Here is a 25,129-nt window from a genome sequence, read left to right as displayed (position 1 = left end):
TTGTAACAGCTCTCCTCTTCTTTCTAAAAATAAAATTAACTCTCAGTTTACTATCTTCTAGTCTTTTCTTGATGTTCAAAATCCACAATGCTTAACAAATCATTCTTATTTTATTCCTAAGCCTATTTAATATTTTCAAGTGACTTCAAATTATCTTATATTAAAATATTTGGCTAAATAGTCTTTAAATTTCTTCCAATCTTCTTGATACTCCTCTTCTTTCTGGTCGCGGATTCTTCCAGTCAGGTCGGCTAGCTCCAAAAAGTCCAACATCTTCATCTGCCATTCTTCTACTGTTGGTATTTCTTGAGATTTCCAATTTTTAGCTAATAGCAGTCTTGCTGCTGTAGTGGCATACAAAAACAATCTTTTTTGGGCAATTCCAATCCTATTACAGTATTCCAAGCAGAAAGGCTTCTGGTTTCTTAACAACAGAGGGATCTATTTTGAGGGTTTGGTTTGGAAGCCGTGAGCTGGTACAGAAGTATCCAAAATGCATTACAAAAAGAGAGGGGCAAGTTGTGTTTTTGGTGGCTCTTAAATATTCCTTAGAGCAGGGATGGGGAACCTGTGGCCCTCCAGATGTTGCTGGGCTGTCACTCCCATCATCCCTGACCATGGACAGTCATGACAGCTGCTGATGGGAGTTGGAGTCAGCCATATCTGGAGTTCGAATTGTGCTTTACACAATGAATAGGGGGGTGAAGGAGTTATCACACAGATTGTATTTAAAATATTGATTCCAAGCCATTTTTGCCTCCATTCTAACTGAAAGGTAATTTAAAGTTTCAAAGAACGTGTGTACTGAGCTGTCAAAGAAAATATGTCCAGAGACGTGTAACAGACAGCTTAATCCTCGATGCAAATAATATAAGCCACCCTTCTTTTTGTGACTTCCTTCCCACTCCTCCAAAACAATCCGGATAGGATTGTTTGCTTTGCAGAGGCACCTACAGTAAATGTTTGCCTTACAGGATCAATTTGCCTTCAGTAAAGAGGACTATTCACTTTCCAGAAGCCTTTGTATGGCGACCCCCCAGCGAGATGCTCTCTTCTTTAATGACTCAACAGGATGCATTGTCTAGCCTAAGATAACCTGTTGAAACTTCATAAGGTAAAGGATCCTGAATGGATAAGTCCTGTCAAAGGCGACTATGGGGTGCGGCACTCATCTCACTTTTCTGGCCGCGGGAGCTGGCCTTTGTCCACAGAGAGCTTTCTGGGTCGTGACCTGCATGACTAAACAGCTACTGGCGCACAGAGGGCTGTGATGAATGCCAGAGCACATGGAAACACCATTTACCTTCCCGCCATAGCGCTACCTATTTATCTACTTGCACTGGTGTGCTTTTGAAGTGCTAGGTTGGCAGAAGCTGGGACAGAGCAATAGGAGCTCACACAGATTCAAACCACCAACCTTCCAATTGGCAAGCCCAAGAGGCTCAGTGGTTTAGACCACAGCACCACCCACATCCCTAAAACTTTGTGTCTGATACTAGTTGCGATGGGAGAATCTGGCAATTTCAGTTCTCATTTTTCCAAACTTAAGCTTAGTTCTCCACATTTTTATGTTGGTTTGCCATGATCATCATCATCATCATCATCATCATCATCATCATCATCATATCCTCCTGAAAATTAATCTATTTAGGTGCAAATTTCTCCAAATATACACATTTTCAATGCAATTTTGCCTAATTGTATTCTTGCCAAGCTATTCTCCCTAATATGCTTTTTGGTACAATATCTTCCCTAATTTGTGCATTTCGTGACATTTTACTCAAATATATGCTGCTTGGCTGGAGAACAGCACTGCAAAATTCAGAAGTGCAAACTTTGAAGGATGTCTGTGTGTTGGGTCGGTCCACATATTGTTTCAGGTGAGTCTTGCATGTGAACTGAATTGAATTCCTCCCTCATCTCTACTAGTGACATGGTTTTCCCTACCTTGGCAAATACAGTTGAACACAGCAAGAGAAATGGAAGGCATCAAAAGATAATTGACACCCCTAATCCCTCCTGATACTGATAATTCTCCTGTCTGAACTGCAATGTACCACAAGTAAGAGATCAGAAGCAGTTAAAAAAGAGAGATGGTTATAAGGGTTGCCAATATTGGGGGGCTGTGCACACATTTGCAAAGCTGGGAAACTGTTGAGGGCACCACACACCCATACAAACACACCCACCCATTTTCTCTCTCTCTCTCTCTCTCTCTCTCTCTCTCTCTCTCTCTCTCTCTCTCTCTCTCACACACACACACACACACACACACACACACACTGCAACCTGTTCTATTGGCTGCAATAGAATGCTTTATTTTAGTCTAATTTCATTGTGTAGGAGGGGCTCTCATTGATTGGTGTTGACTTCAAGCCAGCATGGGATTAGCTACACTCCAGAGTTTCCAGTCAGGAACTCTGGAGTGTAGCTGACCTCTGCCAAAAATGGGGCTTGATTGGTGCTGACTTAAAGCCCCACATTCAGCAGGGACAGGCTCCACTCAAGAGCTCCCAAGTGGAAGCAATCTCAGCAGGATTGCCTTTGGTGCCAAACTTAAACAGTGAGAAATACAAGCTTCACTTGCCAAAGAATAATCACAGCACAGCAGAAGAGGGCTTTTGCCTTCATACCCTGCTTGTGAGTTTTCCAGAGGCATCTGAATCTGTAAGGAAGGGCCATGATGACCCAGGGGCAGAGCATCAGCTTAGCACAGTGGCGTAGCGTGGGTTGTCAGCACCCGGGGCAAGGCAAGTAATTTGCGCCCCCTAACCCGTGGATTTTAGCACTCGAGTGCGAGCGCGCCCTCGGATTTTTCCGGTAACACTTGACTTTATAGAATCATAGAATCGTAGAGTCGGAAGGGACCCGATGGTCATCTAGTCCAACCCCCTGTGGTGGTGATGATGATGATGATACATTTTATTTATACCCCGCCCTCCCCAGCCAGAGCCGGGCTCAGGGCAGCTAACACCGGTAAAATTACAATAGAAACATAATGGGGGGAGGGACCAATTTAAAATACAGGTTAAAATGCAATTTGAAAAGCAGCCTCATTTTAAAAGTAGCCCACAAATCAAAACTGTAAGGGGAGGGAAGACATAAGGGTCCCACTGAGTCCAAACCAAAGGCCAGGTGGAACAGCTCTGTCTTGCAGGCCCTGAGGAAAGATGCAGGACCACGCAGCTGTCCCGTGCGGGGATCGAACCTGCAACCTTGACATCCCTATTTCCATAGGGTTCGGGTTTCCGAGTGGCTAGGGAAACCAAGCTGGATGGGGAGGGGAAGCCACAAACATGAGTCTGACCAAACTGCGGGAAGCGGTGGAAGACAGGAGTGCCTGGCATGCTCTGGTCCAGGGGGTCACGAAGAGTCAGACACGACTAAATGACTAAACAACAACAACAACAACAACAACAACAACAACAACAACAACAATAATAATGTATTAAGTTACATTGAAAGACCTACATTGGCTCCCTGTACGTTTCTGAGCACAATTCAAAGTGTTGGTGTTGACCTTTAAAGCCCTAAATGGCCTCGGCCCAGTAGACCTGAAGGAGCGTCTCCACCCCCATCATTCTGCCCGGACACTGAGGTCCAGCGCCGAGGGCCTTCTGGCGGTTCCCTCCCTGCAAAAAGTGAGGTTACAGGGAAGCAGGCAGAGGGCCTTCTCAGTAGTGGCACCTGCCCTGTGGAACGCCCTCCCACCAGATGTCAAAGAGAAGAACAACTACCAGACTTTTAGAAGACATCCGAAGGCAGCCCTGTTTAGGGAAGCTTTTAATGTTTGACGTATTAATATTTTTTGGGAAGCTGCCCAGAGTGGCTGGGGAAGCCCAGCCAAATGGGCAGGGTATAAATAATTTATTTTTATTTTTATTAGACACCCCCCAAGCCAAGGAGATAAGTAACTCTACAACTTCAGAAGTCATCTGAAGGGAAGTTTTTTTAAATGTTTCATGTTTTATTATATTTTTATCCAAGGTGACTGGGGCAGCCCAGTCAGATGGGAAGGGTATAAATAATAAAATTATTACTATTATTATTATTATGGAATAGGGCGTCTCAATTTTCTTTGATGAAATGTTGCAAGGTATTCCGATTAATGCTTTTTATAGGATATTGGACACAGTGCGAGTTTATGGCTGCCAAGTATTGGCCTGAAAGGAAGCGCAGCCGGCGTCAGGGAACTGCTGGAGGATGGAGCTTGCAAGTGTTAGAATGCAAAACGCGGACAGGTTCAGGCACGCAAGAAGGTGGGGGAAAGGGGAGCCCGGATGGCTCAGTTTAAGAGCACGGCGCTGATAAGGCCAAGGTTGCAGGTTCGATCCCTTGTAGGGGGGCAGCGGCGTATTACTGCATTGCAGCGGGTGGGACTAGATGACCCTCGGCTCCCTTCCAGCTCGACAGATTCTATGAAAGCGCATGGAGCACGGAAGTTGCATTGCAAGTAGTACGCGGGGGGGGGGGGCGCAAGGGTTGCAGAGAGAGAGAGAGAGAGGGAGGGAGGGGGGAACTGGCCCTCCGCTGGACAACTGACCCGGCCGGGCTCTGTTTCCCAGGGAAGCAAGAAGTTGCAATCCAAAGTTGCAGAAGCGCCCTGCTCCTTCTTCCGCGGAGGGAAACGCTCCTGCGGAGGCGAGAGGCAGCGAGGAGGCAACGAGGTGAGGCTTTTGTGAGGTAGGGAGAGGAAAGACGGGGGAGGGAACCCAAGGAAGATTTGCACGAGAGGGAATGAAGGGGAAACGCGCCTCCCACGCGGAGCACTTTTCCCCGGGAAATGCACGGGGTGGGGTCGTGGCTGATCCGTGCTGCGCGCTCCGTCGTGCGGCCCAAAGTGCTGCAGGATCGCCAATGCAAGACCCCCTTTTAAAACCTCCCCCTCCCCCAGCTCTGGAAAAAAAGGGGGAAGGGGATGGCGTCGGCGTCGGGGTGCGGAGGCCGCCCGTGCCCGGCCAGGCGTCGGTGGCGGCGTCAGCGCTGCTGCAGCGGCTGCTCCTCCTGCAAGCAGTGAGTGGAGCGCAGCCGCAGCGGCGGCGGGGGGCGCGCACGCTAGGGCGCAAGGCTGGCGGTGGCGGCGGGGAGCCAGGCGGAGGAAGGAACTTGTCCCTTCCCTCTGGACTTGCGCCCCCCGCAGATGTTGCGCCCGGTGCGGCTGGCACCCCTGGCACCCCCCACGCTACGCCACTGGCTTAGCATGCAGAAGCTCCCTGGTCCAGTCCTTGGCATCTCAAGGGAGGGTTGGGAGAGAACCCTGCCTGAAACTCTGGAGACTTGCTGTCAGGCATTGCAGACCAGGGATTGCTCATGTGTTCTGAAGACAGTCTCACAGTCTACAATCCCCATCATTCCTGCCCACTGGCCATAGTGGCTGGGGCTGATGGGCATTGTAGACCAACACCTCTGGAGGACACCATGTTGGCTACCCATGGTGTTGGTTGGCATCCATTTGTCTCGGGAGGCAATGGAGGTGTGTGCCTTTGGGGGTGAAATCAAACTGTTGGAAGGTCACAGCGTCTGCTGTGGCTGTAGAGACCAGAGGTCGGCAACCTAAGGCCCATAGGCCGGATACGGTGCATGGGCCTCCTGGAACCGGCTCATGGTCGATTCCGTGGATTGGCAAGGGGAATCCGTGGGGTTTTTCCCACGGCGTGGGCACCGTTTTTCCCCTGCTGACATTTCCCCTCCTCTCCCTCACTGTGGTGGAACCTCCCCCTCCTCCTGGTGTAACAAATCGCTGGCCAATTGCCTGCTAAGGTTTGAGGCCCTGGCCAATGGGTGAGTGGCAGCTGTGTGTGGCCGAGAGGAGGAAGGGGGCTGGGCTGAGCTGGCCAAACGCATTTGTCAGAGCAAGCTGTTTGCCGCCGTCACTCTGCCAAGCACGGCTCCTGTGCCTGCCCTTGCAAGCAGCAGAGGCTGTTGTCGTCGGTGGAGGAGGAATGAGCAGTGCAAAAACAGCCCTTTTGGGCTGCTCATTCCTCCTCCACCTCTTCTGCTGCTGTCGGTGGAGGAAAAGGAACAAGCAACCCCAAAGCAGCCCTTTTGGGCTGCTCCTTCTTCCTCCACCGCTGCTGCCACTGCCGCCACCAGCCTCTGCCTCTCAGCAGCACCCTAGGTAGGCAGGGGGACGGAAGGGACTGGGGGGGGGGGCGGGAGAGAAGCCCCCTCTGCCGTGTGTACTCTGGCCCACCAGCAGGTTTGTGGTGCGGTGAATCGGTCCACCCCCAAAAAAGCTTCGGTTGTGTGGCTGCAGATGCACCACAGCATTTCTTCTCTCTGCACTTCTCCTTGAAGTCATTCCTCCTCTGGTCACTGCTATGGATGCTCAATCTGACTACCTGTCTCCAGGCACTGCAGTTGTGTGCACTGTAGCACATGGCGGGGTTGATGTTGCCAGCCTTCATGCTATGTTTGCAGACATCTTTGTAACACAGAGTTGGTCTGCCAACAGGCCTGGTGCCTGAAGCCAGCTCTCCTAAGGGCATGTCCTTGGGGATCCTGCCATATTCCATTCCAAGCACATGACGAAGCCAGTGTAGAGGTCACTGAGACAGGAGTGCAAACATGCTGGGAATGTAGGCGTGGGAGAACACATCTTTGTATAGAGCGACAATACTTATCTAGAAGGACTATCTATAAGGCAGCTTCCTATGCTCCTATCTGGTTGGCCAATGGATCAGATGGCCCTTTGGTCAGATCTTTTGTTCTGCAGCCTTTTCAAAGAGGCCCAGCAAGGCTGACTCCAATGAGTACTATGGCAAGCCTTGCCTTTGTGAGATGTAGGCGATATACACCAATGACACATTTGTGAATGGGATGTCTTCCTACACAGACCATTTGCGTATGCTCTTGAGCCTTCACCCTGCAGCACCTCCTGCTTGGGTAAACAAGACAGTGGGGAGATGACCTCATATATCAGACACTCCAGCTATGTTTAAGTCAGATGTTAACATCTTATCAGAATTCTGGCTTCTTTTGGCACTGGCTCACAGAACCGTCTTCATGACAGAAAAATGCAGGCGTTACACAACGACACGGCTATTGAGAAACAGCAAACAGTCCCTGCATTCCCAGACGTGCTTCCCTGTGTCAGCTTCTTGCCTTTGTGACTTCACCATAATTGTTCAATTAAGGCACACCAATAATACTTAGAAGCAACTGTGCAGACTGTGTTCTACTCCCTACTCCATGCACCTTCTCTGCCAACTGAAGCCGGGGAAGTTAACACCAATACAGAAGAGATTAGAACATTGGGCCCAGTTCTTAAATAGCCAGCCTTGCTTTTGAATGAATGGTATCTGCTACCAGTCAGTGGATTATGATTGTGTAGGCCAGGGATGGGGAACCTGTGGCCATCCAGCTGTTGTTGGACTCCCATCAGCACAGCCAACAGTCAGAGATGATAGGAGTGTCGGAGCTTCCATACAACCGAGCTGTAGTAGCTCTCCTCCTCCTCGTATCTTCGGAATCCATCAACCTCTGCTCTGACAGTGATTAACAACCTAAGCCTTTAATGAGGCTTCAGGCACGCTCCCCATTACGCAGAGTACCCGGACAGCAGACGGAGCCAGGAAATATGTGCTACATTGCTACATTTATTTCTATCTACGCAGGACAGAAAAGAATATGCATCTGTTCTCTGTGAGAGACAGGGAACAAAGAAACAGGAAACCAGTAACTTCAACATCCGTCTCCCGTGAGACTTCCAACAGTCTGGAATGTCAACAGAGTCTTGTGACTCCAAAAACTGCACAGTGGCATAACAGAAATCTAACAAGGAGTTGGAGATCCAAAGGTTAGCCAGCCCTGATGTGGACTGTGGATGAATGCCTTTTACTCCTCTGAAGTTCAAGTGTAGCTGGGTCTTTTGGTCAGGTGGCAAGCAGGCAAGCTGAAGGTGTTCAGAGGAAGGCCCTGGCAGCCTCCCTCAGTGACATCATACCCAGATGAAGGGAAGGCAGGAAGTCTGAGAACTTGACATCACCACATGGCAACAGATTAGCCCTGGTTTGCCAGGTCAAGAGGATTATGGTCTGTGGCCTGAATGCCTGTTATTCCTTTCACTAACCTGGTGAAACAGGAGGAAAGCCAATATCTGATCTGGAGGCTCCTGGTCTGAAAAAGTCCTACCATGCATTTCATCAGGCCCTTTTCAGAGGTTATGGCAGTCTGAATGTGGATACCATCTGGAGGAACCCAGACCATGTGGGGCCTCTCCATGGGATGGGCTGCTTGTGCAATGCTGACTATGCCTATGAAACTTTGCATCGTTAAAATGGACCTGAATTGTATGGCTCTTGCTACACACGAAAAGCCAATTTAGCAGCTGCATGGTTTGATTTCCCATAAGCAACCAGAACCCACCCCTAATATTGTATGAAGCTGGCCCAAGGCCCCTAATGTATGGAGCAGAAGACAATACAACATTTACTCAGGCTGTGTACACACCGTACATTTAAATCACATGTCTTCTCCCAAATAATTCTGGGGACTCTTAATTTGCTAGGGATGCTGGGAATTGTAGCTATGTAAGAGATAAACTATGGCAGACAGGATTATTTGGGGGAAGTCATGTGCTTTAAATGTGCTTTAAATGCATGGTGTGTGCACAGCAGTAGAGAAAGGGCAAGTGTCCACACAAGCCACTGGTGTGGTTGCTGGTTATGTCCTTCCTGCTCTTTCCAGGCTGAAAGTGGATAGCAATCACATCACTGATGTCAGGTCACATAAGCTGAGGCCGATTTTCTCAGCACAGATCCTTTAATTTTTTCCCTCCTCTTCTTATCCCCTGTCCTCCACCCATCCAGCAGCCCTGCATACAAATGCTCTGGCTCCTTATCCCTGCCTTGAATCCACAAACAAATAAAAAAGCTGGAAAGCAAAGATGTAAACTAAACTGAGCAAACAGCTATTTGATGAAGATTATGAGGTCAGGTTCACTTGTTCCACCATCTGGTGTCTATTTACACCCTTTCCCTCAGCTCTTTTCTCTTTCAGGAAGGGAACAAAGAAGTTCGGCTGGCCCCAGAGTGAGAGAACCTGGCTGCTGTGGGGTAAACAACAGCCACCTGGGTAAAGAAGCCCCTTGGGCTGGTGATGGAAGGGACATTTCACTAGGCTGGACTCCTGAGGAGGCGGATTCGAGAGAGATTGGTTGGCCCTGTTGCCCTGAAGACTGTTGCACAGGCTTTGAGCTTCTCCAAAGGCAGGCAGAATTCCTCTTGTCCCACTGCTTTCCACAGGGGAAAGCCACTTTTTAGCACTCAGTTGGAGCAGACAGCAATAGGGTTTTCTGTGGATTGCCATTTGTTCCGATTTAGAGCTAAAGAGTGGGTTTTCCCTTGGGAAAGGAGCAGGGTGAGGGGAAAACAGCTTGGACCCGTGCCTAGAAAGCATGGGTCAAGCAGAAAATTGCTCGGCCCCATGCTTTCTAGGCATAGGACAAGGGGCAGTGTAGACAAGCCCTAACTGTGTCTCCAGCAGCTTCTCCAAAGCTGGTTATTAATGGTCTTGACATCAGCCAGGTTGTCATTCTGCTTGTGTGACTTGCTAGTCTTGTTCCAGGTATTCTTCATCTGTCTTGCTCCTTACCACTTTCCTGCCTGCCTGCCAGCTTCCCAACCTCTTTGCTGCATCCTTCTTCCCAACCCTTTTGAGCCAACTTTTCCAGATTCATAGACCTCCAGGTTGATCCTGCCAGGATTTAAGGTAGTTGCTCAGGCCTGCAGGCAAACATCTATGGGCTCATCCAAACTTTGATTTGTGCCACGATTTGTAAGCACAAGTCCGTGCTTTCCAGGCACAGGTCTGAGTAGGGGTTTTGTTTTTTGATCTCCTCAGGAAAACCTGCTGTTCACTGTTGAATCAGAACAAACGTCAATCAGTTTTTCTGTGGATCAGTGTTTGTTCCAATTCAGTGGTAAACAGCGGCAGTGTTTGGCAGAACAACAACAAAACAAAAACAAGAAACCCTGCTCAGACCCATGTCTGGAAAGCATGGACCTATGCTTATGAATCATGGCACAAATGGAAGTCTGGATGAGTCCTCTGTCTCTCTTCCCAAGCCACACACCCTTAAGGGTTTTTCCCTGCCTAGAATGTATCCTCAAAACTCTTGCTTCCTTGGAGGGAGGACATAGAGGGGTGTGTGAGTGTGCATAGACTTTGCTTCTGCCCCACCCACCACTGGCATGTGGGCCCAGGAAAGTTGCCCAGAAGGGAATATGGCTTTCGGGATGAGAAATATTGTGGGTAGGGAACCTATCTAGCTACTATTATCTGTTTTGACTGATGGAGTAGAGCTTTTTGCCGCCACCTGCTACTTTTAGTTGGAGGTGTCAGAATTTGAACCTGTAACTTCCTACCTGCAAAGCATATGTTTTACCGCTTTCCTTCCTCGGTTGTCCCTCAGCTTCCCATGTGTTCAAACAATTGCAGCTCTTCACTGAAACCACTTAAAAGATGATGGAGGTAAAGGGATTGCAGCTTCCTCAGGACCACCCAAAGAGTGTTTGAGCTGTGTTTGACCTCGAACTTTGGGTCAGAGTCTAATTTAAAATATCACCATTTGAGTCTTTTAACAGAATTCCACTTGTAACAATAATAACGGAACTATTATAGTGACTCAGTTGCACCTGATTAACAATCTACAGTGCAGAGATTCTCCACAAAACATGACTCACTGAACTGTATTCATATCCTTGGCATTCACTTGGACCCCTGTGTAAAACAGAGTGGAAATAATCCACTTGGCACTTCTGTGTAGCTTAGAGCTTGCTGATGACTCTTGGTTGAAATATTCAGTTAAATATGTCTATTGTTATAGTCCAGTCAGAGGGCAAATATTTAGCATGAATAAGGTGCCAGGTTCAGCCTCTGATAACTCCAATTAGAGAGTCTACAGTAGTTAGGGAAGAAGCAGAGCTAGGAAACACTTTTGTTGGTGTGTACAGACATACATAATCAGAGGTGTCAATCCTGGATAAAGCTGAGGAGGAAATTGGTTCTATTAATTTCCATCCTGCAGAACTGATTGGCTAGACTTTATGACACAACACACATTGGCTAGCTTTTGTGACATCATGGAGCCAGCATATGCTGACTGATTAGTTTTTCTGATGTCATGGAGCCATCTCTCCCCACGCCCGATTCTCTAGAGTAGTTTCTCAAGGAAGAAGAGAAAGGGGAAAGAAGAAATTGAACAAAACCTAGTAGGAGAAACCCAGTTGAGTGTCCCCTTGACTGAAAACGCAGGCTTGTGCCGGTACACGTCAAGCATGTTCAGTGTACACTTCCAAAGTGTGGCTGCGTCAACATATTTTCAAACCTATCTAAGCTCATTAGGGAGTCCGAACTGGCTGCAGCTCCATTGTGTGTACACTCAGAACCATTTCACAACTTCCACAGTATCAAATCCAGGTTTGCCATCAGGTGCATGCTGAATTGGGAACTGCAGCCAATTCTGGCTCCCCAATGAGTGTATTGTGCTACACATTGCATTTTTGGAGTGTACAACAAATGCACTGTAAGCGCACAAATAAGAAAAGCAAAGTGAGAAGAATCAGCTCCAAGGAGCAAGAATCAACGCTCCGCTGGTGCCTTGTGGTGGAGACACTATCAGGTCAGATTGTGTCTGAGGGAAGGCCTGACCACAGTAGCTGGCCACATAGAACAGACTCAAGAGGCACCGTCTTGGAGCTAGTGGTGCAAAGCTAATAAGAGTCAGCTTGTTGGGAATCATTTGCCTTGGGGAAAGGGGAGCGAAGCCGGCAGCCTGTGCTGTTTACCAGACTATCAGCAGAATTCCTGGTAGTTTCTGCAAGGACCTTGGCTCCCATCTCAAATATAGCACCTCTGTTGGCGGTTTAAAGTGCGAGCCAGGAATTTCCTTGCACAAAGCCAAGTGGCAGTCAAAGGATGCTGCAGGCAGTGTTTGGGCATCGGATAGCTGGAGAGGGGCTGAATCACCCCACTCCTTGGCTTCCTCCTTCCCTTCTCCCCCATTGGGGCTGCACCCACATTTCATTTCCCTAAGATCTTTCTCCACCTCTTTGTCTTGCCTCTTAAAACAAATCCCTTTTCCCTTTCTCTCCTGCATTCTTCCACCTTCTCATTTCACCTTTACAACTTTGATCATTTCAGACCTGCACTGAGGGGCTGTAGCTTTGCATGCAAAAGGTCCCGGGTTCAGTCCTTGGCTTCTTCAGGTAGGACTGGGAGAGAGACTCCTTGTCTTAAATCCTGCAGCACCACTGCCAGTCGGTGTAGACCAGGGATAGTCAACCTTTTTATACCTTCCGCCCACTAATGCATCTTTCTGGATGGTAAAATTTCCTTACTGCCCACCAGGGCTCGATGAAAGAAGGATTCAGCTTGTGCCCTAGAACTCCCTGCTGCCCACCTAGAATCCTGAAACGCCCACTGGTGGGCGGAAGGGACCAGGTTGACAACCCCTGGTGTAGACAGTGCTGAGCTAGATGGATCACTGGTCTTACATGGTATAAGATAGACTCCCATTGTTGTGAGTTTGGGCTGTAGATTAGGCTGTACAATGTCCAAGTCCCTTCTAATTCCTGGATCCTGCAAAGGTTAAAATCAAAAGGGTTTAAATCATTATTGAGGAGCCAGGCAAAGGCCATGATGAACCCTGCATGTGAGTTGCTAGCATAAGAAAGCTAGAAAGCTTCTGGGTGGGCCCTTTCCCTCTCTTGGCTGGTAGTGAGGAGGTCAATAGCCAGTGTGGGCTCTAAGTAGGTGTCAGGAGTGCATGCAGGAGCCAGGCCCTGTGACCAGTAGGGCTTCGCAGGACTGGGGCCTTCCTAAGTTTGTTCTGGAGAGGCAAGGTGTGGCCGCACAGGTGAGGCCGCTTGATAACTCACTGCACCTGGTGGCAAGAGCCGGGAAGGGATATAAGGTCAGCATTTCCCTTTGGCTCTTTGCCATAGCAACACGTTTCCTGCCTTGCTGTGTTTGGCTCCTTGCTTCCTGATCCTCGGACCTTGGCTCCTTGCTTCTTGACCCTCATACCCTTGACTTCATGACTCCTTGTTTCTCGACCCTCGGACCCTTGACTTTGTGACTCCCTGCTTCCTGACCCTCGGACCCCTGGCTTCTGGACTGTAGTTCCTGCTCCCACCCTGCCATCTTGCCCCCGGTCCCGACGACCTCAGCTGGGACTTTGATCGCCCGTAGACTGGACCATGACAGCAGGCTGCAGGTAGAAGCCTAAGAATGAGAGTAATGCTTGATTTCTGCTTGAAGCCAAGGCTGTAGCTATGGAAGCAGCAGTACTGTACCTTCTAGGGTGTTAATGCTGTGAGCCCTTCCATCTTTGGCTTGGGTTGTATATATGTGTAAATAAGCCATTTATCCTAAGTCCCCACTGTTCCTCATTCCAAGGAAACTGAACCCTGGGCAAGTGCCTGGAAGCACTGAATCAGCTTTCCATGACAAGTTAGTAGGAAGAAAGAAGTGGAGGGAGAAAAGGTAAGATTTAGCAAGGTCCAAAGTCAAACTCTTTGATACGTTCAAAGTTCAATTGTGGGAAAGTAATTTCTAGGAGCATTTGCTGCAGTTTTGATAATTGGTCATTATTTTTTTTGTAATTTTGTTTTGATTTGGTATCACAGTGCTTTAAATGTATGCCATGAATGTGGCCAATGTCCAGTTGTAATCCGAACAACAACCCTGTAGAATACGTCAGCATTGTTATCTCTCAGGCTGCAGATTGGGCAAGGGGAGTAAGACCGAGGGAGGGTGGCTTGTCTGCAATCACCGAGTAAGTATTTTTAAGTTAATAGCTGAACAAAAACTTAATTGATTCTAATTTGCTTCAGTAGTCTCATATAAATCTTCTTTTCTGTGTGTCACTTTGAGACTTTGTTTGTGGGGGAGGAAAGCAATCGGATAATTAAATTTAACGCCTGCCCTTCACCATCGCTTTTAGCAATTTAAAATTTAGAATTAAAAACAGTTGCTGGTAAAACGGGTGACAGGAATAGGGTGGGTCCTGAAAACGTCTCAGGTGTCAAACAAGAGTATGGATTGAGCCCTCATTCCATCTTGTAGTATTTTGGCGCAAACATTGACCTCCCCATAATCCAATTCCCCACTTGTGGGAGGAAAGTGGCATCCCTCCCTACGGCTGCTTTTCCATTTCCGGTGTCTGTCCCCTGCGATTGCATTTCATTGTTTAAAAAAAGTGTTGGGAGAATGTTACGTGTTTTCCTTCTGCAGTGCCTTAGCTTGGCCCAGAGTCCTATAAGGGAATTTAAAGCTATCTTATTACAGCAGGAATAAAGGGAGGCACAAAATGGGAAGCATATCTTGGCAAAAATCTCCCACTGAGCAGGCGAGAGGAGGACCAGTTCCAAAACTTTTTGCTGCAACGATGGTTCCCTGGTTCCTCAAAAAATCTCACTGGAAATCACCAGTGAGTCTTCAGAAACTGGGGCATACCCGTCCATCATTCTCCCTGATCTAAATCCGGACTCTACCCTTATTTGCCTATCTGCATTGTATGCAACATGGTCCAGTGGACCTTTGCCATATCCCGTGAGCCACACACAGAAGCTGCTCCCCATAACTCATTTGGGGATTCTGTTCTGACCCTCCACTTAGGCATCCTTCCTCTAGATCATGTTTCCTGCCACAAGCAGAATGCTGGAGTCCCTGACTCTGTCCATTTAAAATATGTAGACCAGCTATTTGTAAGCTGGATGCCATCCAGTTGCTAGTATGGCGTAAAAAAGTACAACCCTCTTCCCCACAGGGCGGCTGCCTGATTTATCTCTGCACTATCCATTGCTTGGGATTTGCCTCCTGCCATTTGTTGGGAGCAGGCAATTCTGTCCCACTAGGAGGAGACTGGTGTATTCAGTCACTCGAAACAATATCAGATAGCCCCAGATGGGGCTGTGTGCTGTGTGTATATGCATGAGTCAGGCACCGAACTGTGTCCTGAAAGCACAGTGCAAAAGGAAGTCTGCATGAGCCCTTACTCGTATGCCGTTTTGGGGTGAGAATGAGGCATGCCTCATTAGACCTTATGAAGCACCTTCATGCATCAAACCAAAGGTCGGTCTACATCCAGCATCTTTCCCCCACAATGGCCAACCAGATGTCGCTGGGAAACCCACAAGTAAAAACGGAAAGCAGTATCCCCACTTCCAACAACTGGTGTACTCCTGGAGGCTGACTAGAGCTGCCATGGCTAGACTCACCTTCTATGAATTTGTCTGATCACTTTTTCAAACTAATGGATGGCAGGGAGTTCCATAATTGTGTTTAGTTGGATGTACCTCCTCATTGAATGTACCTCTTCCACCTATCAATCTCACTGGGTGATCCTGAGTTCTGGTATTATGGCAGAATAAGAAAAAGCTCTCTTAAACACATGCATAATTCTACTAGATTGATTACATCACTTGCTGCTTAACTTTCTTTTTCTGAACTAAAATGTCCCAATTACCGTAGCCTCTCCTCATAGGCCAAGACACTGCAGCCTCCTTGATAATCTCAGTTCTCCCTTTCCTGCCCCCTTTTTGAGTATCCTTTTTGAGAGGTTCAATTTTTATGGGAGTTGGGGGGAGGAGTGTGTGTCCTCCATCAAAGTCTTAGGAAACACTGACACACAGGGGACATTTCACAATGAATTCTGAAGCAACGTCACCTGTTTCTTTTCAGCGTGGGACATGAGCAATTGTTTGACAACCTGATAACCATAATACTATTCCAGGGCTGGCCTGCTTTCCTCCCAGCCCTTGGAAGCTACTCATGCTGGGTCCTCAGCCATCGCCTCCAGAATAACAATGTTCACTTGTGTGGCGCGTTTTTCATACCAGAGTGCTTCATAATCAGCAGTTGTTTTGCCAATGTTTGCTCTAGAGGAGGACTGTGGCAGCTGTTTAGCATTACATAGAAGGTAGAGGAGGAAGTGGAGAAGAATCCTGTAGTCCAGTGTGTGTGTGTGTGTGTGTGTGTGTGTGTGTGTGTGTGTGTGTGTGTGGATTGCAGACTTGGAAAGAGCCCTACAGCTTTTGTGTGGAGATACGTTTCAGAATCTGCATATTAACTCCTCAAGCTTATGGCTCCAAGCAGATACCAAACACAGTTCAAGCTGCTTTTATGCTCCTTTGCATGAGAGCATACATCTAGTCAGGTGCTTTGGAAGAGAGAAGGGCAAATACCTAAATCTGAGTTGCAGAACTTGAGGCCTAGGGGCAAAATATGCCCCCCGACTTCTCTGTTTGGCCCTTGGGACTCTCCTCAGGTCACACTCTCTTCCCCTGTTTCTTCCTTCCGTTTCCTTCCTGGAGTGTTTCTGCCACTGTCCTTGAACTCTGATGATGCCTCTTTCTTGCCAGACTGGGGACAGAGGGGTATGTGTAGAAAGCAGCCTACTGCACAAAGGTGAAATGTATATTCATTGTTCCGCCCGCTCCTGGCATCTTGATGATGGCAGAAGGTTGCCCAGGAGGGAGTGGTTCAAAAAAGGTTCCCCACCCCTGACCAAATGGAACTAGACCCTCATTTTGCTTATCCTTTGGGTCTCTTCCAAGGATGTAGTCAGACTCCAGATGCGGCCTGAGCTGAGCCTTGCAAATTGCACCCCTCCCCACTATCTGTCTAAGCAGCGTGACCCCTCTGGGAGCCACATGTCAGTGGTGGACAGGGCCAGAAGCCAAAGTGGGGGCAATGACAAATATACGGTTTCCCTTTGTGCAATGGATTATTGGGTCTTCTCTGAGTATAGCTAGCGTATGACTCACTCTATCCAGAGCAGGGGACAGAGCAGCCTAGGCAACGATACAAAGCAGGAAGGTATCTTGTGATAGTTGTTTGGGAGGTAAAACAGAAGCCACCCCCTCTTTGTCCATCTGTGTGAATCTGAGCTATTTCGGGGGCCCCCTCCACCACAATTAATGTCGGAAAACAACTTGCAAAGGACGCATCTGACCTTTTGATGTTTAGTGATGAAAATGCGGCTGCGAGGATTGCAAGGAAGCCAAGTAAACATGGACCCTTCTGACTCAATGTTTCTGCAACATGTGTGTACCTTTTCAGGCAGACCAGACCGACACACACGTATTTCCCCTCCATCTAACCCCACCACCAGTGCCATCAGAAACAGCTGTGGGCAAGTGATATACATGGATCCTTTTGTTTGGTTAGTCTTCCACAGGAGATTGGAATGATGTACTGCTGCTAATGTAGGCCTCCTGAAATGTGAGGAAGATGTCAAAGGGCTTTCATTGAACACTATAAACTAGGGGAAGCCAACGTGGAGCCCTTCAGATGTTTGCTGCATTTCAGCTCACATCATCCCTAACCACTGGCCATGTCGGCTGGGGCTGATGAGAGATAGAGCCCAACATCTGAAGGGCACAGCATTGGGTACATCCCTGCTTAGCTTTAAATGTGCTTAGCTATCATGGATTCCCTTCATGGAAGTCTGGGAAATAGAGCTCTGTAGCTATTGTAGGCTGGGACATGGGTGGCGCTGTGAGTTAAACCACAGAGCCTAGGACTTGCCGATCAGAAGGTTGGCGGTTCAAATCCCCGCGACGGGGTGAGCTCCTGTTGCTCAGTCCCTGCTCCTGCCAGTTCAAAAGCATGTCAAAGTGCAAGTAGATAAATAGGTACCGCTCTGGCGGGAAGTTAAACTGCATTTCCATGCGCTGCTCTGGTTCGCCAGAAGGGGCTTAGTCATGCTGGCTACATGACCTGGAAGCTGTACGCTGGCTCCCTTGGCCAATAAAGGGAGATGAGCACCACAACCCCAGAGTCGGTCACGACTGGACCTAATGGTCAGGGGTCCCTTTACCTTTACCTGGCTATTGTAGGCTAGCCCTCCACAGCCTGATGGGGATCTACACGGCATTGCTTTCTCAGCTGTTATGACTTCTCCACAAAGCAATCTTGGAAACTGTAGTTTGAGAGAGAGAGATAAGCCTTCTCCTTTTGACATCTGCAGCCTGGAACAGCCTTCCCTGACCTGATGCGTTCCAGATGCCATCCAGCAGCGGCTGATGAGAGTAATAGTCCCAGACATCTGGAGAGCATCAGGCCCTGCAGACCTGCACTCCATAGGTCAGCCGCTTAGCACAGTATTTGAGTGTCGGTTGGGTGGTAGAGGGAGCAAGACTGGGGACAGGTACCCAGCACCTGTTGCAAATGCCCAACCAATCCACACTATAAAGTTAAAGTACATCCAGTGCAGGGGTATAGGAAGGGGGTGCGGCCTGCCCTAGGTGACACCCTGATGATGATGATGATGATGATGATAATAGTAATAATAATTAATAAAAAATATTATTTATACCCCGCCCACCTGGCTGAGATTCCCCAGCCACTCTGGGTGGCTCCCAATCGAGTGTTAAAAACAATACAGCATTAAATATTAAAAACTTCCCTAAACAGGGCTGCATTCAGATGTCTTTTAAAGATAAGATAGCTGCTTATTTCCTTCACATCTGAACGGAGGGTGTTCCACAGGGTGGGCGCCACTACCGAGAAGGCCCTTTGCCTGGTTCCCTGTAACCCCACTTCTCGCAATGAGGGAACCGCCAGAAGGCCCTCGGCGCTGGATCTCAGTGTCCGGGCTGAACGATGGGGGTGGAGACACTCCTTCAGGTATACAGGACCGAGGCCGTTTAGGGCTTTAAAGGTCAGCACCAACACTTTGAATTGTGCTCAGAAACGTACTGATGGTGTGTGTGTGACAAAATGGCTGGCTGCACTAACGGTGGGGCCTGCAGCGTGCACGAGCCATGCATCTTGTTACCCGCAGATTCCGTGCTGTCCGCTGGCTGCCTCCCCCCAGCTGTAGGGTGGCTGAGGCCCCTTGGCATGTCCTGTCCCTCCCTAAGGGCACCCCACGCTCTGTGCCGTCCCCATGGATGCTGCGTGGCACCCATAGGGACAGGGCACGTGGTGCCCATAGGGAAGGCACAGGCCATGTTGTCCCTATGGGCGGTTCGCCCTCCTCCTATGGATGGTTCTCACCACCCCTGGGCATGCCGCCCCAGGTGCCCAAGATCCAGTGCACATTTAAAACACATGACTTCCTCCAAAGAATCCTGGGAGATGCTATTCCAACCTCACAGGGCTACAATTCCCAGCACCCTTAACAAACTACAGTTCCCAGGGTTCATTGGGGGAAGTCATGTGTTTTAAATGTGTGTCTTTAAGTGTGTGATGTGGATCTGCCCCAAGGCTGTCTCTAACATCATCCCAAGTCTTTAAGGTCCAACAGGGGAAACACACCTGAGCAAGATCCAAAATTCCCAGTGTGCAGAGGATTCCTATGACTATGTATGGACTGTGAAGGACTGTAAGAATGGGGGGAGCTTCCAGATGGACATACTGTTCCCATTTGTTGCTTTGAGATCAGAATCCCAGGCTAGGAATACTGTGAAGCACATGGGTTTGGCCACTGCTTGGATGTGCGGCTGCATGGGACGTGATGTATGCTGCTCTGAAAGGCAATCATAGCTGTCAACGTTTCCCTTTTTATAAGGGAAATTCCCTTATTCCGAATAGGATTCCTCGCAAGAAAAGGGAAGAGTTGACAGCTATGAAGGCAATACTGTTAAGAAATTTAAGAAATCAGCACACTTGTGCCCAGCCCTGCTCAGGGATTCTAAGAAACCAAACAAAAACCAAACACAAGTGCAGTTTCGAAACCACAAGTTTAAATCAGTGCAGCTTTGAAAGGTTCAGCCCGCCATCTTGATTCAAAATGGCGAACAATTGTACCCAAACAGAGACAAAAATCTGATGCTTGTTCTCAGCAGTCATCATCCAAATATGGTTACAATATCTTAAGAGGTGTCTAAAGGCATAGCAAACAAACAACTATCCAAAATAAATCACTTCTAGGGAAAAACAATTGTCGTTCAATATCTTCCTATTTTGGGAAATCCATTGTATTTCTTGACTACTGTACAGATTTACGATTCATATTTTACCCAGTTTAGACATTCTACTGCTGCTGGCGAGATTCCCAGATCCGCATGACGTCTGGATATAAGGGGGTTATTAGTATTACAGAGGTTTGGCACTGTAGCAGGGAGTCTATCGTCTGAGCCAGAGTTCAGCCTAGTGAGATGTCTACTGAAGCATTATGTATTCGTATAGCACCATCCAATGTCTACCATTTTTCAAAGCGACATAGCAGTTTTATATATTTTTTTATTTACTCACTTTACAAAATTAATATACCACTTTTGTTTGTCACGAAACCTCTAAGCGGTTGACAAAAAATATTAAAATAAACAATGAAAACAGATAAAATAAGTAAAACATAAAAAAATTAAACCAGCAGTTAACTAAAAACTGATTAAAACCACAGCAACATATACACATCTCAATAGGCCTAATAAAAAATGTGTTAAGCAGGCACACAAACAAACGAAAAATAGTAGAAGTCCCTGCCTGATATCAATAGGCAGGGAGTTCCAAAGTGCAAGTTATGGCAAGCTAAAGGAGGAATTTCTGAAATGTTTGGAATGGGTATTGTGCGACTGTGTGACTGCCAGTTCTACAGATTGAAACTGTCGAGTGGGCACATAGGGGGTAAAGCGATTACATGAGTAAAAAGTAATAATAATAATAATAATAATAATAATAATAATAATAATAATAATAATATAATATAGGTCCCTACCCTTAAGGATCCTGTAATTTTAACTCCAGTAATGGAGGACACAGCAGAGGGAAAAGGATGGAGAAGGGGAAGAAACAAGAGCAGCAGGACGACTGAAGAAAATGCAGTTCTGTGTACATAGCCTTCTTTGCAATTGGGGATAAGGATTAAAGGGTTAAGCCAAAGGCTTGAAATAAATCCTTTCTATAGGGAGATGATGGATGTAATTGACTCAGCTCTAGTCTTTCTCCAGACAAAGGACTAGAATGTTATTTTTATCCCCACAGAATTGAAATCGTTTTGAAAAAGTGATAGCTGCTTGTGGCATATGTATACAGCCATCCGATTTTCACCTCAGGTAAATAGAGCTGGAAAGTTGTTTTTCATTGTTTAAAAAATCTGCAAAATCTGTTTGATCGAGAGCAAAAGTGGGATAAAGGAAAGTTACACTTGTACGTATGCCGTGTGTGTGTGTGTGTGTGTGTGTGTGTGGACACCATAGGAAGCAAAGTTCTCTAACTTTTACAAACTTTTCTTTCTTCCTGCCCTAAGAGTCAAGGTTTCCTTAGTTCAGCAGTTCCATGTCATTTCTGCCAGCTGTTCATTGAGCACACATTCAGATTTGTTTGTTGGAAGGGTATATCAACCTGTGCCAAGCAACTATTATCCCTCGCTTTCCAAGGGTGCGTTTCCCAATCATTTCCCTCATCACAAAACATCTGATTTGAGTGGGGAGGGTGGTTTGTTGCACAGAGCAATAACCAGCTTTATTTGTGCAATCTGAGTTTGCTGGCATGTGGTTGAATCCCACCCCAAAAGAGCAAAAGTCTGGAAGAGACCAAAGTGCGATTCCACATGCATCCTGCCTATCATGGAAATGTTTCATACATCTTACTGCGTAATAAATATTCACATTTAACATTTCTGAAGTTCCACCTGCTATGTGCTGAAAGAAGGAGGTCTCCCGAATAAACCTGACTTGTACTGAGCCCATTCCTGCTATTAGCACCTCAGATAAAATACTGTAACTTCCCCACTAAAAATGCAGGGACTGACGATGAACATGGCCAAATACTAACAAATACTCTGTTAGCAGAACCCCTTGTAATGGCCCATGCACCTCTGTTCCCCTCTCATTTTAATAGAATGCCCTTCATATAATTTCTGCTTAATTTCACCACTGTGAAAGCCGCTGTCCTAGCAGAAGTTAGGATTTTCCTTGCACACAAGTTCCAGGATAGAAACTTCCCTTTTAGAGCTAACAAAGCTGAGTAAGACTTTCACACGGTGAACATAAATTTACTGATGTAAATGGTACTTGTGAAATCTGTGGGTCTCCTGGTTCAAGTGGTTCTCTTCAACCACGGCTTGGGGGTGGGGATGCAGCCCAAGAGAGAGGGAGGCTAACATCAAAACATGACTTCTAGAACTTTTACTAATCTTATGTGGCTACTAATAGAGACTGTGCCTCTTCCCCTTCTCCTACTAAACAAAGCCCCAACTCCCCCCCCATTAGTCTCCAAAAGGTAGTATCAGGTACCAAATTAGTTTACCAAAGAGGCAGACCTTACAATAATGAGGAACACAGATTAGCTTAATGACTGTAATATCAAATTGCTTTACAGTTCTCATGTCATCAGCTTAGCATAGGCAAAAGATGCTGTGCTCCTTTCCCACAATTTTTTTTAAAAAACCCACAAAATACGTAGTTCAATTTTGCCTCTCTCTGGACAAAATTATGCTTTGAAAAATACCAGCTTTCAAGTTCTGCAGTGCACTTTACCAGGTACAAAGAAAACGATGAGTTAAAATACAGACGTTTCATCTCCACCAGACAAGGTGACTCAGGCAGCTGCTAGAAATGTCATCTGGGTGTTAAACTCCTCACCCCCACCCCATAACATCTAGGAACATCCATCAGATGTATGACTTCATCACACCGTGCAATATTCGATGATGTGAAGCCGGGGCGGGGAAATGCAGAACGTGATGACATCACATTGCGAGGGATGTGTTAATTGTGTGTTATTGGGGTGGGGCAGGGAGCAGGAGATAACTTCCTTGTTGGAACAGTTGCTGTTTAGCGGAAGTTCCTTATTAACAAGTCTGCCCTTCAATAGTGAGCAGTCTCAAAGAAGTGCTTTGTCCCACAACGACCCCGTGCACACCCCTGCATGGAGCATCATTCTCCCAGATGTTTTCCACTATGATCATTTTTGCTATCATGTGCCTTAAAGTGTTCACAGTGCTTCACAAGTGTTATTCCCAGTAAGTAGCCCTGCAATGTGGATCAGAATTATTATGGCCCTTACCCCATAAAATTACAGACAGGAGGCTGAAAGACAGCAGTGAACAAACCACACATTTAGAGCATATCACACCCCCCCCGCAAGAATTCTGGGAATGGTAGTTTGCTGGGGATTGTAGCTGTGTGGGGTGAACTACAGTTCTCAAGATTCTTAGGGTATGTGTGTGCTTTAAATGTGCTTTGTATGTGTTGCGTGAACGCAACCAGGAGTTAATGTGCATTAAATGTATGGTGTGTACGCATCCAGAAGTTGAAGGCAAGCGAGATTTGGAGAATTACTGCTCAGGGTTCATGCTTTTACCATGATCTGCCCCTGACTGCATCACCCCAGATCTACCACCCCACCCACAGCTCAAAGATTCCCACTTAAGATTCCATGCATATTGGCATGCACCGCCCAACCTGCACCTGCTCTGAGCATCTAACAGGAAGAGAAGGAAAGTTGTAGCGCTGCTTACCGTCAGGTCTTCCCCATAGAACTGGAGCATGGAGGCATCAGCCACCAGCAGGGTCTCCACATAGCGGGCTTCTGAGATGAACCTCTTGGTTCTGCTGGTGCTGTTGGACTCTGCTACCCGGGATCCCTCTTCTGGGATGTCCTCTCCAGCTTCTTTTGCCCACCCCCTCTTCTGGAGCTGGTGGGCCTGCAGCAGAGGATCTCCATTCTCATGACCTTGTGGGTGGATGACATATTTGTCTCCATCCACCAAGAAGGAGCCACGGATGCCCTGGCACAGGCTGACAGCCACCAGGGAGTCTGGCTGGGAGTTCACAGTCCCAGAGTAGAAGCAGCTCCGGAGCCCCACGTCCTCCTTAGCAAGGAGCTCCTTCCTACCCACGTGCTGGATCTTCAGCCCAGGTGCCAAGAAGCTGGCATCTGGCTCCAACTGCAGGACAAACTCCTTCCTGAAGGCACGGATGGAGAAGGAAACCTGCCCTTCGCTTCCCGGAGGGACCATCCAGACTGGCACCACCCCCTGGGAGTCGCTGTCCTGGGTGGGCAGTGCCCAGGCATTGCCCAGCAGTCGCAAGACCAGCAGCAGAGGGAAGAAGAGCGTGCGGCCAGCCGGCAGCCGGCCAGCCGAGGGCTGCGGTGGTTGCAGAGAAAGGGGCATTGATGCTCTCAGGGAGCCAGTGACGGGATGGGAAGAGCAGGCTCGGTTGAAGAAACAGCAAAGTCCCCAGCTGTGTATGCTGCAAATTGGCAAGCCGCGATCCCCGGGGGAAAACTGTGGCTTGAAATTGATAGGAGAGGAGTGAACAAATTTGGGGTTTTAATGCCAAGTTTAGTCAGCGACAACTTGCCCAGCGTAGAGGGAGAATTGAGGCCCCCCCCCCAGGAAAATCCCAAAGGCTGGTTTGTGGGGTTCCTTCTGTTACCAGCTTCCAAAGTAGCTCTTGCACCTTTCCGGGCAAAAGATGCAGCAGCAAAGCGGGCTGTCCACTTGGAAAAAAGTGTGTCGAGTTGAAAGAGGCTGGGGCTGGGTGGGTGTTGGAATCCTGATTTCTCTCTCTCTCTCTCTCTCTCTCTCTCTCTCTCTCTCTCTCTGCCTCTCTGAGTTTCCCTCCCTTCCCTTCCTAAGAAGCTCTCTAGCTCTCTCCCTAGGCTGCTCCGCTCTCTCCCTGGGCTGCTTCTTCCCAAGCCTTTGAAGCACCAAATCTGGCTGCAGAGTCCTCGGTATTTATACTTTTCTTCCCCCCTTGCTTTGACATAAGAGGTTTATTTTTGATCTCTCTCACTATTCCACATTCTCCCCTGGGACCTAGAGAGCAGGAGGAGGAGGAGGAATGAAAAGGGGGGGGGAGGGGAGGTTTTTGGATAGAACTTGAAGCCAATCAGGAGCTAGGAGGACCCGCCTCTCTTGTTTAAGTGTCAACTCAAACATCCCCCCCCTTCTTATTCTCTTTGTGTTAACTCTTTCCAGGACTTTGATCACCCTTTGGCAATCAGACATTCTTTTTAAAATTTACTTTTAAAAGGCTGCATTCCAAGAGATTTGTCATCACTTGCATTAATTCTGCACTGTACGGGGTAAAAGAAGAAGAAGAGGACTTCCACTTGTTCCTTCCTTTTTCAGGGGCTCTTGGGGAAGGGAAGTAAGTCTGCCATGGGGAAGAGTTCCAAATCCTAAAGAGATAAAACTCCATTTTATCAGATACTAGCATACATT

The 25,129-nt window shown here is 47.7% G+C and overlaps 1 protein-coding gene across 1 annotated transcript in view; it reads right to left on the bottom strand.

Moving 5' to 3' along the window:
- The window catches only part of ADAMTS8 (ADAM metallopeptidase with thrombospondin type 1 motif 8), a 35,855-nt gene extending 11,234 nt beyond the window's left edge, over nucleotides 1-24,621 (bottom strand). Inside the window, exon 1 of the mRNA XM_081172495.1 lies at nucleotides 23,417-24,621. Coding sequence (XP_081028621.1) covers nucleotides 23,417-24,073 — 657 coding nt within the window. The 5' untranslated portion in view covers nucleotides 24,074-24,621. The remainder of the gene's footprint in view (nucleotides 1-23,416) is intronic.
- Nucleotides 24,622-25,129: the final 508 nt, after the last annotated feature.

This window comes from Podarcis bocagei (genome assembly GCF_964188305.1).
Source record: "Podarcis bocagei genome assembly, chromosome: 15".
Taxonomy (NCBI): Eukaryota; Metazoa; Chordata; class Lepidosauria; order Squamata; family Lacertidae; genus Podarcis; species Podarcis bocagei.
Note: the sequence above shows the minus strand (reverse complement) of the source record. Positions and strands in the feature narration are given on the sequence as shown.